Source organism: Sparus aurata, chromosome 11, assembly GCF_900880675.1.
Source record: "Sparus aurata chromosome 11, fSpaAur1.1, whole genome shotgun sequence".
Taxonomy (NCBI): Eukaryota; Metazoa; Chordata; class Actinopteri; order Spariformes; family Sparidae; genus Sparus; species Sparus aurata.
This window is the reverse complement of record NC_044197.1, coordinates 18845302-18864581: the sequence shown is the minus strand read 5'-3', so window position 1 is coordinate 18864581 and position 19280 is coordinate 18845302. Positions and strand designations below refer to the sequence as shown.

At 43.0% G+C, this 19280-nt stretch overlaps 1 protein-coding gene across 1 annotated transcript in view; it reads right to left on the bottom strand.

Annotated features, from left to right (window-relative positions):
- Nucleotides 1–266: 266 nt before the first annotated feature.
- Nucleotides 267–19280, bottom strand: part of rnf13 (ring finger protein 13) — a 48346-nt gene continuing 29332 nt past the window's right edge. The window contains exons 5-10 of the mRNA XM_030434031.1: nt 13547–13634; nt 12294–12384; nt 11493–11598; nt 10397–10490; nt 2398–2478; nt 267–1675 (exon numbers count right to left, since the gene is read on the bottom strand). Of these exons, the coding sequence (XP_030289891.1) occupies nt 1305–1675; nt 2398–2478; nt 10397–10490; nt 11493–11598; nt 12294–12384; nt 13547–13634 (831 nt within the window). The 3' untranslated portion in view covers nt 267–1304. The remainder of the gene's footprint in view (nt 1676–2397; nt 2479–10396; nt 10491–11492; nt 11599–12293; nt 12385–13546; nt 13635–19280) is intronic.

Genomic DNA, 19280 nt, shown 5'->3' with positions numbered 1-19280 from the left:
CCCTCATCTTGTGAGCTGAAATTGCACTCTCTTAGAAATAGCGATATTTGACAAGAGAGAGATCCTATAATTTCCTCTCGCTAATGAACCACGCCGGACTTAAACAGGCTGATTTGTATCAGTTAATCAGGTTATTACACTGAACAAGTTCACTGGAGTGTTTGTTTAAATGCCAGATGAACAGCTATACAACAAAAATCTGCAGAGCTCTCAAAATGTGCAAATGAACTTGGGTAGGATTTAAAAGATGGATGCCCATGAACAGCTTTCTTGTCGAGTGTCATTTTATTGAAGTGAATTCAGATTGAGTACATACATGAGCAGGAAAAAACACTAGCAAAGACAAAGTATATAAACTGAAGAAGGCAACAGGATTCATGAACAAAAATCAAGCAATGTTATGAAAAGAGAACAACTTATTTACTATAAAGTGTATTTAAATGAGAAAAGGTCAGTCATATGTGTATTACAAGGCCTATCAACAAATAACTGCTTGTGTTAAATGCAGTGATAGGGCTGGAGCAGCCAAAAGAAGTTTACCACAGGCAGTGTGGACATCTGTCCACACTTTCAACACAACATAATGTGACGTCACACGGAGAAGCACATTCTTCGCTTCGCATGAGTTTATCAAACCGGTTTGGCTTCAGTTTGTCTTACTGTGGACGATTGTAACAGATAAACTGGCACAAAACACAGACAGGAGCTCCTAGGCTCCTTCATACATCAAGGCTAGAAATAAATTGGCAAAACCATATTCTGCTGTGGCTTTAAATGTTTCTATACTTGCTGAATGTTAGTTGAATTTTACAAAAGGATGCTGCATAGCAGTTCGAGGTGTGTCAGTGTAGCATGAACATGTATGTACAGTAATGAAACTTCCCCTGCGTCTGAAACATGTGGGACAGGAGAGAATCAAAAGGTAAAGATTATTGTGATCTATATGTTTTATATACACGGTACTTTTACTTACTTTGTGTGAACTTGTGTGTTGGGGACTTTTCCACCCATCTCTTATCACCTCTTCAAGAGTACAGTATAACAGTCTACTGTGCGTCAGTGTCACCAGCCCCTAAGATATGCTCGCCGACTGACTTCCTGTCACACACATTTGGAAATCAGCACTTCATTCATAATCATGTTAAAATAAAACTTAAGATTTGAACTCATAGGGAGGATACATTACAATGTCTTGTAAGCAGTGAAAGAGGAATCCGGATGATGAATCTGTTTCGCGACCCCCAACAATAGTCTGCAGCTGTGAGGTTGGGGAGGGCGACCGATCGGGCCCGCCGCCTTGACAGTCAAGCTCGGGGCAGATCGTGCTCGTGGGCTTCCGAGCAGGGCTGCTGCATCTGCACCACCACAGTCTCCACGGTGACCTCTTCCTCGCTGTCGCTGCTGTCCAGCTCGTCGTCCTCGTACTCGGAGGACTCCTGGTCTTGCTCGGAGCGTGACGCTCCCGACATGGTGCCGAAGGAGTGGGCGCTGGTGGAGGCCAGAGAGCGCAGCAGCGGGGTGCTCTCCGACACCTCCTCGTTCTCGTCAGGGCCGCTGTCCCCCTCCTCCGAATCCGAGTCCGAGTCACCCTGCGAGGGGACCACCTTCTGCTTACACACCGGGCACGTCTTCTTAGTTTTGGTCAGCCAGGGGTCCACGCACTTACTGTGGTAGGCTGCGGACGACAAAGCACCCATCAGTGGAAAATTTGGGCTGATTAAGCAACTTGACTTAATTAAGGTTCTGGTCTTTTCGTTTTTGTGGACGATTACAGAAAACAGAAAACTGTCAGTCTTTAGAGTGTCTTAAAATACATAATGTTAGCAGAGGTTTAAGGGACAGTTCACCCAAAAAGCAGAAATACATAGCCATATACTTTGTTTTGGTGTGAGTTGCCGGGTCCGGAGCAATCAGCTGTAGAGATGTCTGCCTTCTCTCTCACATAATGGAATATGGAAGTAGATCCAAACTACACCCGCTGACTGAATCATAGCATCAGTGCAATGTAAACACTAATGGCCTCCTTGTCTGAGCTTTAAAGTTAGCTAGCTTAATCTGCTTAGTCAGCTAGCCTGTCACCCATGAGTAGATGCATGCTTCCTTCTGCACTGCTCGGGGAAAGAAAATAGTCCCTACATGAAACTGCTCACGACAAGGTCTGTGGATTACCATTAGTGACTGAGTCAGGATTGCTAGAGAGAGAGAGATTGCTGTGGAGTATTTCCACGAGTACCTTTTTTGGCACCATAAGCCGAGTTTGATCTAGTTCCATTATATTCGAGAAAAGGCCGATATCTCCAAAACCAAACCTAACCAGTCCTGATGGATAAATAGCATGACAGGTTAGAGGAAATATATGTATTATGGTACGGCACACAGAGTGCAGCAGTGTCTCACCGTGAGAACATGGCAGGACTCTGAGTTTGTCACCTTCTTCATATTCGTCCAGGCAGATGGCGCAGACATCGTAGTTGTCCCCTGGGTCAAAAAACACAAGACGTCATCATCATCATCATCATCTTCTGACTGCTTTTCAACTGAACACATTCAGAAGAAAGTGCCGTACTGAGGTTTGGTCGTTTCTTGACCAGTGGAAGTGCATCATTGTCAGACATCTGCACAGCTCTGACATCACGGACAATTTACAGATATACATTTATACTTATAACTGGATATCAGCTGTTAAAAGGCTTAATCGTTCCATTTTGGGTAGTAAATTATATATAATTTGATTTGTGTCAAGTGGCCATTGTCCAAGCGTGATAATCTACTTTGACCTGTCCAGTTATGAAATAATGCACAAAATAATGGCTAATAACATAATTATGTCTCAATAACTGCATATCTCGTCTTGGAGCATATCATATTATCCTGTGCTGGTGGAAGTGAAAGAATCTCATGCAGCTGCCTTAAGTTTCTTTAAATTCTTTGTGTCACTTTTCCCAAAATATGTCCCATCCAAGCCTCAGTCTTGAGGGGAGAATCACCACCAAACCGTCAGCACTGCATTTTCTGACGTTACAGGAGGTGAAAAGCCTCTCCGCGCACTCAAAGCTCAGGAATTTATCAGCGCACTCCCTTTCAAATTCCACAGTGTTCTTCTGCTTTTCCTTCCCGCTCTCTTCCAGGACGGAGGGACGGAGCAGGGCTGTGGGTCGGTGTGTTTATGTAAGCTCTAAATGAGCATGTTTTCCCCCGACTGGGCTCTCTGTGTCCGTGCCAGGGCTGCATGTGACCGTATATGGATGGGGAGTCACATCGACCACAGCCTCCCCTCTCCTCCTCCTCCCCCTCCTCCTCCTCCCCCCCTTCCTCCTCCCCCCCTTCCTCCTCCTCCTCCTTCTCCTCCTCCCCTTCCTCCTCCCCTGCTTCCTTTTCTCTCTCTCAACGTCAGCAACTTAAACTCATGGCGGTGTTTTTTTTTTAGGTCCTCTTCACACTGTTTTTTTCCTCTCCAAAACATCTCCCTCGCCGTCATCCACATCCTTTTTTTTTTTTTACACTATTGCTTCTATTTGACATGAGTCCAGAGCAGCCTCCATCTTTTCCCTGTCTTTCTCACTCTACCAGGCCAGCGCTGGACGGCAGGGTGTGAGGGAGAGGGAACGTTTGTCCAGGCATGGATCCAGTACACACTCAGGAAATGCTGAACTGTGGCACTAACTGAGCTATTCTGAGTGAGGCAGAGCGAAAAGGTTCAGTGGCTTTTTGAACTCAGAGACTGGCCTGTGGAGATAATGTGAACCCGGCCTGGTATCATTTGAGATGTGTCAAAACAGATGCCATTACAACAACTTACAACACGCAGTAGTTAGTGTTGGAGTCTGGGTTGTCATTCCTTAAAGTAACAAGAACATTATACTCAGCAAATTAATTGGAGAGATTTAAAAACGAAGCAACCTCACAAATAGAAATAAAAAAGTAGAATAACCTTTGTGCATCAGTAAAGTTGTCTGTCCAGACTTATATATTTAATGAAAACTTTGAAGTTCTTCACAAAATGGAAGCTATCACTATATATTGACCTGTATGATTCAAGTTTCTCCGTATCGTGGCAAAGCAAGGTTGTCCCTGTTCCCCAGTCCCCCGCTGCCCTGCAGCCACATTGCTCAGGCCACGACCGGGCCTGAGCACGGTTACCTGTTGTCCATATGTCATCATGCTGGAGAACAACACAGAGAACATGACTGACTTCACTGACTTCTTTTTTGTAGCTTATGTTGTGTCGTTTTGGTCATAGACGGCACTCTCGCATTCCTGGATTTCTCGATTATGCAAGGCGGCATAATACGCATGATTATACTTCATGGCCACGTTGCACAGCCGTGCTTGTACTCATGCATGAGCGACCATCACACCTCTTCCAACGTGCCAGGGGCAAGAAAGTGCACCGTGCTTGAGCAACGGACGGTGAGCTCTGCCTCGTGTAAGTGCGCCCTTAGTGGATTATGACACAAGAGAACAGTTTGGCACACAGTATACTGGAGCAGGTGACTGAAAACAATGCCCCTTTTTTTATTTACTGAATCAAGAAACATATCGAAAAACTCTGGTAGCCAATGCCTGGCAAGCAAAGGGAGCAAAATATAGCCTGGTTTTTAGTTCAGGTCTCCACTTTGGCAGCGCACATCAACTATAACCTTGTCGGATCTTCACAACACAGGCATGACGCAGGTTCATCTGACAACCAAGAAAATTGCTGGCTTGTTTACAACTTGGCTGACTGTCTGACAGCTTGCATGTTTTTTTTTTTTTTGTATAACTGGACTTTGAAGAACTCTGGACGTATTGTCCCATCACTGCAACAGTTACCTCTGTGAGAACAACGTTATCATAAGTGTCTGATCACAGCCAAAGATACAAACAAGGATCCCAGTTGTAGTCAGCCTTAGATAAAGTCCTTTATACATTTGTTTGGTGTGTAAAACTGTTTTCTACATGGCTTTTAAAAATAAAATAAAAAAAGTTCAATAAATAATAATCAAATAAAAATGACATTGGTATTTCAGACGATCAGTACATGCAGGCGGTGTGGTGTTATACGTCTGTACTGTGACACTAGTAGAGTGTGGAAATTGTTTTTATTAATATGACTTCAAAGATTTGGACACTGTAATGTTTTTTTTTTTTTTGTTTTTTTTTTTAACTAACAGAAGTGTCCAGTTGACTGTAAAGCCTGAAAAGGACTCGAACAAGGTTTCTGTCCAGTGTCCAGTAAGAAACCTACAGCTCAGTGTTGAGCAGTAGAACATAATTCAGTCTGCTCCGGTTAGCTCTCGTCACGGAACAAATTACACCACTCCCTCTGATCAAAGAGCCCGCTGTGGACGTTAACCCCCACTCCTCATTTCTACAAGCCCCAACCAGGGAACAGCTTGAGCGGTGCCATTACTGTGACCTTTCATGAGACTCACAGGTACAGTGTGTGTGTGTGGTGTGTGTGTGTGTGTGTGTGTGTGTCCAGAGCAGCGTGTTAAAAATACAAATTAAGATAATTTCATTTAAGGTGGCTGATTACAATAATAAATAATAAAATAGCGACAGACTTTAAAAACTTGTATTAATGAGATTGAGGCAAAAAGCCTCAGCAAGAAATGTGTGAAAAACCAGCTCAATAAAATCTTTTCTGCCACAGTGTTGGCTGAAGAAATAGAATAGATGCCCGATGATGAATATCTGCTTTTGCGTATTGAGTTGAGTAAGCTTTAAAATAAGTTGGTAAAATACGTTTTTCAAACAGTGTGCATGGTTTGGCACCGTGTCCACTCTGCAGATGCAGGGATTCCCTTACATTTACGTTTCGGGGCCAGTAGCACATCTTAAAAAGGACTTGTGAGCCAATGCAGCTCTTCTCCTCTCCACTTTTCATTAATCAGCCGGGCCTGCCAGCATTCCTGGCTCTCCGAGGAACCACGCTGTCCTACTGAACTTCAGATGAGCAGTGAATGTGTGTAGCAGAGCGAGAGGGTGATGGAACAACACTGAGGAAAAAGGGAAAAAAAAAACAGTTTATCGCTGTTCGAGACGACCAGACAGGGGGCAACTGGCACTAAGGCCAGTGAACTGAAAGACAGAGAGAGCTCCTCTGTACTGACATCAACATGCCTAACACACCGATGGCTGAGACACTGCAGCTGCTCTGTTCAGTGTGTGTGTGCATGCCGCCTCCCAGCTATGGTTGGGGAAGCCGAGGGGAGTGACTCATCACACGCAGGGAGGGATCAGACTGGAGGTCAGGGGTGAGGCCAGACCTCTCTTTGGAGAAATGAAGGTTCGAAAACAATCCTCCCTCGCTTCCTTAGACAGTTCGTAGTTCACTTCACTGTCTGCTAGACGCTGGTTGCTATCAAAACTCAATGTCAGGCGTCAGCCGTACAGCTCAAGTAGGGATGACGCAAGGCTCTGCAAGAAACCAGAGCGTAAGTCAAGTTAATGGCAGTGACGCCGCACCCTGACAGCCACGGCAGCTGGTATTACATAATCCTGTACATTGACACAGATCTTATGTTGCCTGCTGCCGTTCAGGCTGATGTTGTGCATCAATTACACGGGTACCGAGATTTTCATTTAGGCATTGTGCACCAACCATACAGACTCCCTTTGTGTTAGCTTGTATTCATTTCACCCTGTGCACTCCAATGTCCAAACATGCAACATGTCTGACATTATCCAAAGCCCACCATCTCAAATCTACACCAGCTCTGAGAGCAATTATGAAAAAGTATAGATAAGTACATGCTCAACAACAGCAACAGCTTGGAAATATGTGAACAACGTCTCATTAGGAGCATGTCTAACAAAGTGTTTGCAGAGTTTATAGATAGATGTCTGATTCTGCCACTCTCAGCTCCTCTGCCAGAGAAGGTGGGCAGATCCACTCATCAGCAGAGAGGCATCCTGCAGGCACAGCAGCAGCAGAGGCTGTGACTGATCAGCTGGTTAACATCTCCTCGAAATGACTTCACGTACCAAGAAAAGACATCACACCATGTGGCATTTATAAACTCTTCTGGACTCACACTCGTGCAGTACAGATGCATCACACCCACAGAATGTAGAACCATAAATCAACATTGTACATCGTAATCAAGAACCTTACATTAATGAAAAATATACACATAGCATCTATAATAACACCCTTTAGACTAAGGATATTAAGAACGTGTGACGCCTGGGTGGAACACATACAAAATAAGCTAATGAGACAATTACGTCACTGATATCTGATATATTGACTTTGAATGTCAGGAGAGACGTTTTCTCAGGACAGCTGCTAGAATGAGATGGCTGGAGGGACGAGGAGAGAGTCTTCTAGGCACACTTATGTGATTGGTTGTTACGTCCTCACTTGGTTAGCTTTAGGAATGAGTGTGCTTGTGAGTTAAAAGTTGATTTTAGGTATAAAGGGTGTATTATACGTAGCTTATATGTAGTTTTTCATGCCAGCAGAGGTTCTAATACATAAGCTTGTGAGCTGTAGTTTCCCCAATAAGACACAGACTTCTTCAGCTGCCGCAGACAATCTGCTGATGCTCTTCTTGAGATATACTTCACCAGAGAGAACGGACAGGGCAGGTTTCCTAAAACAAAGTAACTGTAGTCTTGCATCCAAGCTTGGTGTGTGTGGCAGCCCGCCCTGCGAACACCTGGCCTATCCACTCTCCCAAGCCCAAAGACACAGCTGCTGTATCACCACTGCCGCTGGCAGTTTTTTGTTTTTTTTAACAAACCAACTGCAACTAAAGCACAGACACAGCAAGAAAGTATTTGATTCACATGAGGGCAGTCAAACGTCAATGCCGAAATCTCTCTAAGGAACTCTTGAACTCTGCTAATGAGGTAACAACCAATCACCAAACAGCGCACAAAATAGTGTACCTGCCCCATCCCTCAACTTCTTCTAGCATCAATATTTCTCAGCCACTTCAGTACCTTGTCAGAGACGGGACCTAGTGGCCACTGTAGGAACTGCAGCTTCAGACATTTGCATAATTCTCCCAAGATGCTATAAGCTGCATCAACAGGCTACCTGCACTTTCAACTGCACTTCTAAAACGAACAAGAAAAACAAAGTATCACTAAAACACAGCACCAGTGTTCCCCCTCACTATGGCTGCATCTGCTCAAAGCTCCCGAAGTCCAAGATCAGCATTATCTGTTGCAGCAGAGGCCAAAGGCGCCATTAGGCATCCTTCCCACTTTATGCTGCACACACACACACACACACACACACACACACACACACACACACACAGTCAGACAAACGCCAATGCTCTGAGCCTTAAGTTTAGGCACACTGCCCAAAAACCTCGGGATGGGAATTGGAACAGCAGCAGGTCATGAGCGTCACAGGAACTTCTGTGGAACTGAGCTGCTCCAACAAAACTCTAGAGCTGAAAATTCCTTGTGTGTCACAACACAAAAAAACACAATCAGCATGATGTAAACAATGACCGCCGGAGGTCTGATGAGCTACTGTAACAGCAGCTTTGTGATTCTAGCTCATCATTGTTTCTGTGTTAGAGATGCACAGTGAGCTTCTGGTATTTTTTTGTTTTCCACAAGGCCACAAAGGTCATGTTTCATAGCGTACACATTTCACTACTAGAACAATATCAAACAGGGAGAACTTACTCCATGCATTCTCCTCGTCAAAACCTGGCACCTAAATGACCCGCAGTACAACAGGACCACCAGCGGTTGGGGTGAGTCCTGGATGTGTTATGCTAGTAGCGAAGCCTCAAGCTGCTAGCCTCATGCAGAGATGAGGAACGGGCTTCAGAGCTCACTACGCAAGCCCTGATTATTTTCATTGTCAAACTTGTAGTTGTCTTCAGACCCAATTAATTTGTCAGACTTTGTGCAGCTTCCCTGCGAGGCTATAATGCTTTAAAACTCTTTTCACATATACACTGCTACTCCTGAAGACCATTTGAAGAGAACTTAATGTGTAAAATCGAAGCACTTATCTTCTATTGTAAACCCGAAAATAATACAAGCTAAATTATTTTGTGCATTGCTGATACCTTCTAGCGTTTGACTGTTCCACTGTTGTTTTGTGAAAACTTTATTGGTTAACCTATTCCCAGTTGCTGCTCTCATTTCAATTAAACACAAAATGTTCAGAAAAGCAGCTTCTGTTTTTAGAGGTCTTATTTTTACCTGATGTGAACACTGACTAACAATAAACCCCACTAGACAACAGTAGCACTGTCCTGCTACTGTTACATTCCTCCAGTGCTCAAACCAGGGCACTCGGGTCCATGCCAAGCTAGCATTGCTCCAGAGCGCAGGGCTTAAATGGTGATTAGGTAGAGATTTGGTGTCCCCTTCCTGTGTCGCCAAACACTCTGACTCAGCTGACAGGGACGCAGACGCCGCCCGGGAGGCCGTTTCCTGGACATCTGAACTCCCTGCAGCGGCCAAGGTCGACTGCAGCAGTGCCTGGTGGAAACCCTGAGTCAGAGTGGCCGCTGCATGCAGACGCAGCAACCAGAGCCTGACGTGACAAAACCAGCTATTTGAGCAACACACACCGCTTTTGGCTGGTGTGTTGCACGTGCATCTGTTACTGCCAGGCGGGGAGGAGCTGCCTGACTCATAACCCCCTCAATTAGCAGCTTTGCAAGGGGGCTACTTATAATGCACCGCCGGCAGTCTACAAAGCTGCCCGGTGTTCCCCTGCACAGCTGATGGTAGTCAGGGGCTTTCCAGCAGCCAGAGGAAACACAGCTGGCACAGAAACCTCTAAATACACAGACAAAACTTATGTGACCATAGCACAAAGAGGATTTGCATCTCGAAACAATGCTACAGCCTGTCGGACCCTTGTAATGAGACGGGCTGGGGGGAGCTGTGTGCTTACAAACAAGCAGCACATACTGTACATCTGCTCAACAAGTCTGAGATTTAAAAAAAACAAAATACACTTAACTTTCAACCCCCATCAGGTCTCCGGCATGACTGAGACTACATTCCAAACCATCAGTCATGTGTCCAGTCTCAACAGAGAGGAGCACTAATCTGCCGCGGAGGGTTTTGTGGAAAAAATCAAGTCCATATTAATCCGATTAGCTCCAAGGTGCACAGCTCCAGGGAGGAATGATGTGTTGTAATGCATTGATGACATCTCTGTTCTGGAGCCAAATCATGTGAGGAAAGAGCAGCCTTGTAGAGGGAGTAAACAGCATCTCGTCACACACTCTGAGGTCAAAGGTTAGAGTGAGACTAAAGCAGACAGAGATGATGTTCGATCTGTTGTTTCAGGAAGGCTCAACAACCTTGGTCCAGCACACAAATGAGGCAGACAAAAAAGCAGTGTTCACTTACAGTCAAATGACTTTAAGATGTAAATGGTACACACACAGATATTAAAGACGTTGGATTGCCTCCGTACCTTTCTTATACTTGTGGATGGGAAGTTTCTTTAGCTGATCTTTGCGCAGGCGGCTCCTCCGAGCGCGGTGACGATCCTGGACAAACTTGGTGATCTAGGAACAGCAGTGAAAAGAAAAAAAGTGAAAAAGTACACAAAACACACGTACCCTTCTTGTTTGGGTGTTGAGTCCAAAAATATGTAACTGTGATTTCTGTCACTCAAGCAACAATGTTACATTCAGTTTTGAGCCTAAATTGGAGGCTAGACTTAATGGAAGTAGTGTTACAGTGGCACGCTGAGGTCTGGTACCTGACAGAGAGCCTTTCTGGACTCAAAGTGAAAACTGGAGTGCTTTGGTAGCTGAGTAGTTGCAGCCTTGCAACATAAGTAACCATAGTATCATGGTTAGTAAGTTATTTTGTGGCCATTTATCCTACCTTTCTTTTAGCTGTATTTCTTATAATCTCAGATGTTGTTTGGATTTTTCTTCCATCGTGTACATTTCCTATACAATCTACAGCTAGTTCACTTTACCCCATTTCCTTTTGATTGCTTTTCATACTAGCTATTAACAGTATGCTGACCAAATACCTATCCCTTATTCGTAGGTTCTCTTAAGTGAAGTTATACTTACAAAGATAAAGTACCATTTAGCTCACAGGGATGTCATACCCAAGTATGTTTTGGATTAATCTTGTGTACAATTTTTCAAAATATTAATATCTGGTCTGCGTCAGTTACAGTATAAGTCTAAGCATAGACAAATTGCCTGCAAAATATTTTGGTAAGTACTTCTTTCGGTTATCAACAATGATGAACATGATTTTCATCCCCAACAGCCAACTGTCTTCACAAAAAGTACAGAGTATCTTAATCCTTGACAGAGCTTTTTAACTTTAACCTGGGCATACCTCCTATTTTAACAAAGCAAATAACTTCTTAAAAAAAAAATTATAACAGTAATAGTGATAATAATAAACACTCTTTGCTGTCATACTGTCCAATAAAGGTGACAAGGTCCCAAAAATCTAAAAAGATTACCATTTGTCTTTAAATCTTTCAGCGAACCTGTTTACTATGATTAAAAAATGAAGATGTCTTAAACGGAACCTACCATGAAAACAACAATGAGGATGAGGCAGATTCCGACAATGATGAGGAAGGGGATCAGGTAGTACTCCAGCGGCAGGCTGAAGTCTGGCATGAGGACCACATGTCCCCTATAAAAACAAGCACAGTCATTATGAGTTGGCAGGAATCAACAAACATCTCGCATGTGACGTAACAGTGGCAGCGTTTTAGTGTGGCTCTTCATTTTAGTTGCAATGTTGAAAATATTATTTTTGTGTAAAAAAACCCCACATTAATTATTAATACGGTGTAAAGGGCTCTGCCTATTTCACTGAACCCCCCTCAACAACAAGTCTGTAACAACCTCTTTGGTCCACACTGAGAAAAGTCTGCCAATAACCATGTTTGGTGTTCATTCCTCCGCAAAAGACTCGGGAATAACCCTCATGGATTTTGGATGGTATCCGACAAGCAACACACTCACCCACACACACACACAAAGACAGACACAAATTAAAATGGTACTTTAAGGCTGTCTGGGCTCCTCTGACAGGCTGAGACATTTCATTACCACCTCAGCAGCGGTGACAACACGTCACAAGAAAAATCCTCTGCCTTGATATATCATAGTGAGTGCTTCGTGCATTATTATTCTACAACAACATTAGATTCAACTGAAAAAAAAAAAATGGGCAGGCAGATTTTAGCAGGAAAAAAGCAGCCAGCATCTCTTCACAACGTTACACTGAGAGAGCTGTGAAAAGCTTGGTGTGAGAAGTAAAAACCTGCTCAGTGTTTGTATTGATCAGCAGAAAAATGAGATGAGATGCGGGTTTAGACTTACCCCTTGTCATACGTGTAGTCTTCCTTCAGAGAGTTGGCCGTCTCCTCGCTCACGAACACAGAGGGAATATCTATCTGCTTCATAACATCCACTAAAAATAGGAAAAAAAACCTACAGTATTAATATGTCATGTGACTGCAAATCAATGCTCGACTCTATTGAACGACCTTGAAACATGACGTTGTGTTTTCAGAGAAGACCTGAAATGAGACTTTGAAAGTTTTTAAACGCTTTTCAGCAACTGATATAGTTTGCTTCACGATATTATCTCGATAATCATCAAAATAGTCTTAAAATGACATTAGAACATACTGGAATCACTTGTGACACACACACACACACACACACACACACATTTATTTGGGCTTTGAAGTTGGTGAGTCGCAAGAAGCAATTTAAAAATGTCAGATCAAATGGATGTGATCAAAAATGTAATCAACAAATTAATTTATAATAAAGTAATTAGTTGCTGTGCCTAACTGTTGGTAACTGGACTCTGAGTTGAGACTGTTTTTACTACTAACTACTAAGTCAACAATAAAGCCTGTTAAGGTGGGGTCACCCTCAAAACAATTCAGATTGTATGTGTTGACCACACTGATCAAATTAAATCAGTCTCTCTTGAAGGGACACAATATGTTACCAATGTTTGTTAGTTAGTATTTGAGTAGTTGCGCGAAGATTGAAGACCAAGAGCATGACAGACTCAAGTGGCCGTTCATGTGGGATTGTCTGGTTCATAAATTTGTGAATGCGCCACCATCAATTCCGGCTTTGAAAAAGTGTGTGGTGCTGTTTGAGTTGAAGCTTGCTGACACTTTCACTGACCTGAAATTGCTTTACCGAGTCTGTAACAAACATCAGCTTGTGAGGTCGACTCTCTTCTTAAAAACATAAACCAGGTCAAGAAGCCTTCTGAATAATCTATGACTGTGCTGCACCCCTTCAAGTGAGAAGAGGTGAGACATTACTGGAAGGTGGAACCCAGACACTGTCATATCAGAAAAGTGGGCCAGAGTAAGGACTATGTGGATTCATAGTAAGGGAGTGCCACGATGCTGGAGGGCATCACATCCTTCCTCGAGTATATCGAGAGACTTGAAATGGATGTCTGACTATAAAACTGCTCAGCTTCTCCTCAGGTTTAGGGATTAAAAGAAAATCCTCATCTGTCAACAGAGACACATAACCAAGCAGCTGTAAGATGCTAAATACTAAAGGTGTGTATGTGTAATGAGGAGGTGGCAACTTACAATCATTGGATCCCATGCTGATTAAGTCTTCGGAGTCCACATTGTGAACAATGGCTGCCTTGTACCCGGCTTTCTGGGCATTGAGGACCTGCGAGGAGACAAAACATTTACAGCCCAGATTATGACGTGGATCAGTGCAAACACCTGGTGACTGTAAAACTGGCTAGCATCAGCTGCTGCAAGTCTAAAAACAACCCGATATTTTGTGTCTGATAGTTTGATCAAATCTTATTTCCACTATGCAACACAGCGGCATCAAACCACATGAAGTATAATGTAGGAATAGAAACCGGCTGTGGTTTGGAGGAAAAAAACATTCTCAATGTACATCTATTCACCAACATTAGCCTTTCAAATGTACCACTTTTACTTTAAAGATGCCCTCGACTGCTGAAATGAACTAATTCATGATCAGGCCTCGCAAACTGAATCCTACCAGGACAATAAATACTGCAGCTTTCAGTCTGTCTGCATCTTATTAACAACAGCAGCGTGAGGAGGCAGCAGATAGAAGAACACTGTGGCTTCACAGGAGCATCCAGCAACATGTTTACAGCCCGTTTCCCAGGAGGTGTTTATAAGAGACAAGATGTTTGCATTTAACGCCCTTACAGCTCGCTCCTCCCCGACAAACAGACTGCTCATCTCAGGTGACTGAGAGCTCCACACTGGTTTAACCTGATTAAAAAAAAAATCTCACAATTCTCTATCTACTGCAGCTTCTTTTTAGATGTGCTATGATTTATTATTTTATATATCAAAGGTCACAGGTTTTGATCACCACAAATGGCCTGAGCCCTAGAACGAAACATCTGAATCCAAACGCAAAGACATGACCAAATTTCTTAGATACCATCAAGTTAGGAAGCTCCTTTTACTCTAATAAGTCTCTAATAAATTCACATTTACATATTAGTTAGCTTCAAAGCTAACAATTCGTGATTAATCATGCAAGTTAGTTGCAACGCTGGTTGCATTTCGATATTTTAAGTTGAGTTCCATTTTTTGTTTGGAAGACATATTGTTTTGGCTATTTCTTAAATTGAGATTCAAAGTCCTGCCACGTCCAGTGAGACCCATTGGACGATATTTTGGTCCCGGTCTAGTCGATGAAAAGTGACACATACATTTTTTGATGTACGTAATGTACCGATACTATCTAAAACCATTCAGTGAACTACATCTTCTCAATCAACACCAACATGCCAAGACACAGAAAACAGCAAGTATGATTCAAGGGGAAATTCACAACAAGTCTGACCATATATACACAACTGTAGTAATGTGAAAGAGAAGTTAGTCTGTTGTGTAAGCAAGCTTATATAGACCGGCCCTACAAGGTTACAGTTATGGTTTTCGTTGAGCGTTAAATGAGACTAGGTCACATACGTGACTGGTGTGTGTGTGTGTGTGTGTGTGTGTGTGTGTGTGCGTGCATGCGTGTTGAATGCATTTGAATTGTTGTATAAACACGGTCAAACACAGCAGCATGTTCACGGTCATTAATCATACCTCTTCAGAAAAAGGTTAAGCCTCACGCTGCTGCATAAAAAAACAAGCTTTCACCCGAGTGTATCCTGTTTACTGTGGGTGTGTTTGCAGCTGTTATCCTCTAAAAGGCAATTTATTTTTCTTCTCATATCTGTCAACACCTTCACGTTCAAATTCACAAAACCATCAGGCTGGGCCGTTTCAAAGTCTGCGTCGAAGCTCAATTATTATTGCCTAATACAAGGCACAAAGCGTCAACATTTAACATTTATCTCTCTGCTGGAAGCTCAGAAACATAGATTGAATGTTACATCACACAATGGCCTTGAAAATTCAAACGGTTGTGTTGTAATATGTGATTGTGATTACATTAATATAATGACACAGCAAGCTGCACCAGAAACAGACACGCCAAACAGATTCTGAGGCTTCAAACGTATGTGTGGCTGTTTTAATGACTGTAATACTTTCTAAGAGTGGAATAAGAAATCCACCATCGGAAAAACTGGACGACGAGTGTCCAAAACCCTGAAATCCTGTAAAATGTGATGTTATATGAATGTAGATGAGGGATTAGTGCAGTCTGCTGCAGTTACTGTACACCACTTTAACTTAAATCCACAGCAGGTTGTGCTTTCGGAAAAGCCTCATGTTGAAGACACTAAAAAGGATTTCCAGCAGCCCGAGGGCCATGTGTGCTGCATCATGAATTCACTGGAAGCTGATGTAATGAGGATCTTCCACCTGGGAGGCTGTTTTCATGGCTCTGACACGGTATAGAGGCTACAGCATCCTGTATAACCATTGTTGTGGCCGATGGCTCACAGCAGATGTGGTGGAGGAAATAGGATGTGACAATACAATCCTGGAGTGAATCATTATGTGTTCACACTGTATGGAGAGAGACTCCAGATAGTGACTGTTTCCTCTGACATTGAGGAGAAAACCAATTTGTATCAGCATTTGTAATGTCACTCAAACTTTGACATAAAACTAAGGGACTGAAGGCAGTGATCCTCAGTATAATGTCATTCAAAACAATAACAATTCCTATTTTATCGAACTAATAGATTCAGTTTGTTGAGGCATCCAAACTAAATGTTGATACAACACAGTAGGCCTGCATGATATGAGGAAAATCTGCCTGTTCAACACCGCAATAACTACATGACCACAACAACAAATACTGAAGTGCACATATTAGCTCTTCTCTCCTTCCTCAGTCATCTTGCTAGTGAACCTCGAAGTCGTCAGCAAATTGACACCAATTCACATTGAAGCAAGCAGAAATCAAAACCGATGCCTTCTTCCTCCCATCCCTCATCATACATGTGAGGGGGGAAAGACAAGAAGAAACAACATGTGCACACATCATGGGTTTCTGTGGTCATCCGTTTGTGCTTTCAAACATGTAAAATACAAAAGTTACTGGAAATTAAATTAAATGACGTGTCGTGTAAGTGTTGCGACACAGTCAAGGAAAGGTTGCCCTATCTGTTTAAACCTAGTTGCCTGGGTTTTTTTTTTTTGTGCTAATATTTAACAAAAGTATGAGACTTTCATGGTGATTTCCCTCTTTTTAAGCCACCGCTACCTGAGGCCACAGAGGAAATACTGATGGTAATTATTAGTCAGAGCATGTGCCAACCTGCTGTGGTAAATTAACACCCGACCCAAAAGCTAGACAGTGAGAGTGAGACCGTGATGTGTGGCAGCACAGGAAAAACCTGGGGTCACACTCTGAAAGTCATCGGCTCTGTTAAATAATAGAAGGCCGTCTCTCACACTAACCTGAGCAATCAGTGTGTTTTTGTGTATGTGTGTGTGGATGAGTGTCGTGTGTAAGCCCAGCAGCTCAGCCAGGCCTCCTCACAACAGCTTACACAGTTACTCTTGGGTGAAGGGAATGCATTTAGACATGTGAGGGGTGAACAGTGTGTTTGTGAGTGTGTGTGTGTGTATCTGTGCGCATGCATTGTGGCCTGCGTGGATCCTTATGCAGAACAGCACTGTCTTTTGTCTGCTCCTTGTCATTGTAATTTTATGCACGGGCATACGTGAAGCAGCGTGTATGGCAGCCGCGGCATTGTGATCCCCATGTGTTTTCTTGTGAGGGTGTATTGTGTGGAGGTATCAATGGCTACTGTGTGTGTCTAGAAGCAGGAACGTCTGGGGAAGTAATGCACATACACACAATACTGCGTCTGGATGTGTGTGTGTGTGTGTGTGATTTGAAGGAATAAAGAGTGAGCTAGGTGGAGGAAGATTTCTGCCTGACAAGGGGAAGCTCGTAAGACATCACCGATGAATTTTACACTATATCATTAATCAATTAATCAAAAAAAGTAACTGATAATTCGGGGCCAACATGTTCTTAATTCAATGATAACTTGTCCAGCCAAAGAATATAAAACAAACTTCAGCCTGGTGTTTTCCTCCTCCCCTCCCCGACCTGATCCTGAATGATGGAGCTCTAACTTTGTTTTCCAATTGTGAATCGTGCTGCTCTGATTAATTTCCACAAAGCAAACACATGATGTACCAATAAATCATAGTTACCTGAGATGAATCAGACAGACACTGACACTTATCATCTCATGGTCCATCTAAAAAGGCCCCTACACAGCAAACTGACATAGCTGTGACGGAGGCTGACTGTTGCACCGCTTCACGTCTCCCGTCTCTCCGCCAAAAAGCCGTACTTGAACACACCACAAAGACTACAGCTGATGGCCACCGAGCAGCATTTTTGACATGATAGCCACTTATAAACAAGAATGTGTCTGCTAAAAGTTGTAAATGGCACTGGTAAAAAGTAAGGAGAAAACGCACTGTATGGGTGAAATCGTGGATAATACAGCGACAGGCTCAACAGCTTTCCTTTGCCTTTTTCTGTTTCTCTTTTCATGCACTGATCTGCTTACCTATACAGCCAATCAGAGTGATTTTTCTCTCATCGATGACCCGTCAATTCTACATGCTCAATCAGCACAAAAACCCACCAGCAATGGCCGTCCAATGCCAATAGTGTGGGACACGGTGCACTGATTACAGGTAAAACATAGAGGTAAAAACATTTTTTACTTTTGAAATGTCATAAAAACAGAGTATTGTATCTGAACTAACTATTTCTACACTGCCAAGGTTACTGCTTTTTCAGGAACAAACTCATCCACTAATTTTCATCATAGTAACCTTAAAACGTTTTATCTAAAAACTGCCAACAACCCCAAATGGATAATGAAAAGTATGTGTTGCAGAGCGGATGAGGGCGGGAATCAGGAAATACAATACAAGACGTCCAGTTAGAGTAACAGATGAATGTATACTGAGGGTTATCAAACCAAAACACTGCAAGTCTACAAGTGCAGAAAATTGCAAATGAGGTTACTATTCTATCTTTAATCATGATGTTTGCAGGATAAACAGTAGAAGTACGGTGCTCACACCTTGTCCTCATGATGTCACCTTGCAGCAAAAGTCGAGACTGATTCTGCTGTTGAGCCTTCATGCAGTGATTTGTTAGGTATGTCAAACCCCACTTATCTCGTGTTCCATGATTGATAAGCTAAACAATACAACTTGGATGTGATACGTGCTTGTAGTGTAGTTTGCATTACATTACACCTCAACAGTTGTCGGAAATCATGTCATGCAAATAGGAAACTACTTCAACAGCTGCCACAAGCCAGATTTTGACCAGTTGTGGCCAATACGGGTCATTGACTCTTTAACTGACTGGTACAGTTTGGTTCAGTGTCTTTTCGGAGAGATTTTACAGTAAGAGTAAAGAGCCCTTTTGGCTGTAGGCTGTCTAGATGCCAGTGTGTGGTGCAGTCTGTCTGCCTGGGATCTGCAGAGGAATTCAACCTCTGCTGCTGGCTCACCCTTGTGTTTGCATGGGCAAAGATAAGGACATTCAATGCATTCCTGAGAGCCTGAAGAGAGGGAGAAAAACAAGAGACAGAGAGGCAGAAAAGGGAGAAGGAGAGAGGGAAAATGTGACGTGAAACCTCTGGAAATAAGTTAATCAATAGAGAGCAAGTGTGTCGCTATAAACACACAGACAAGCTCACACCTAACATACTCCTCTGGTACTGTAAGGATCTGTAGCACCGTTGCCCATGTCAATTTAAGAGCCTTTACTAAACCGTTTAATTGCCATCAACACTGTGGGATCACGCATAAAAATCCTGCTGTAGTCCTTCAGTCGCCAAACACCCAACTAAAATATGAAAGCAAA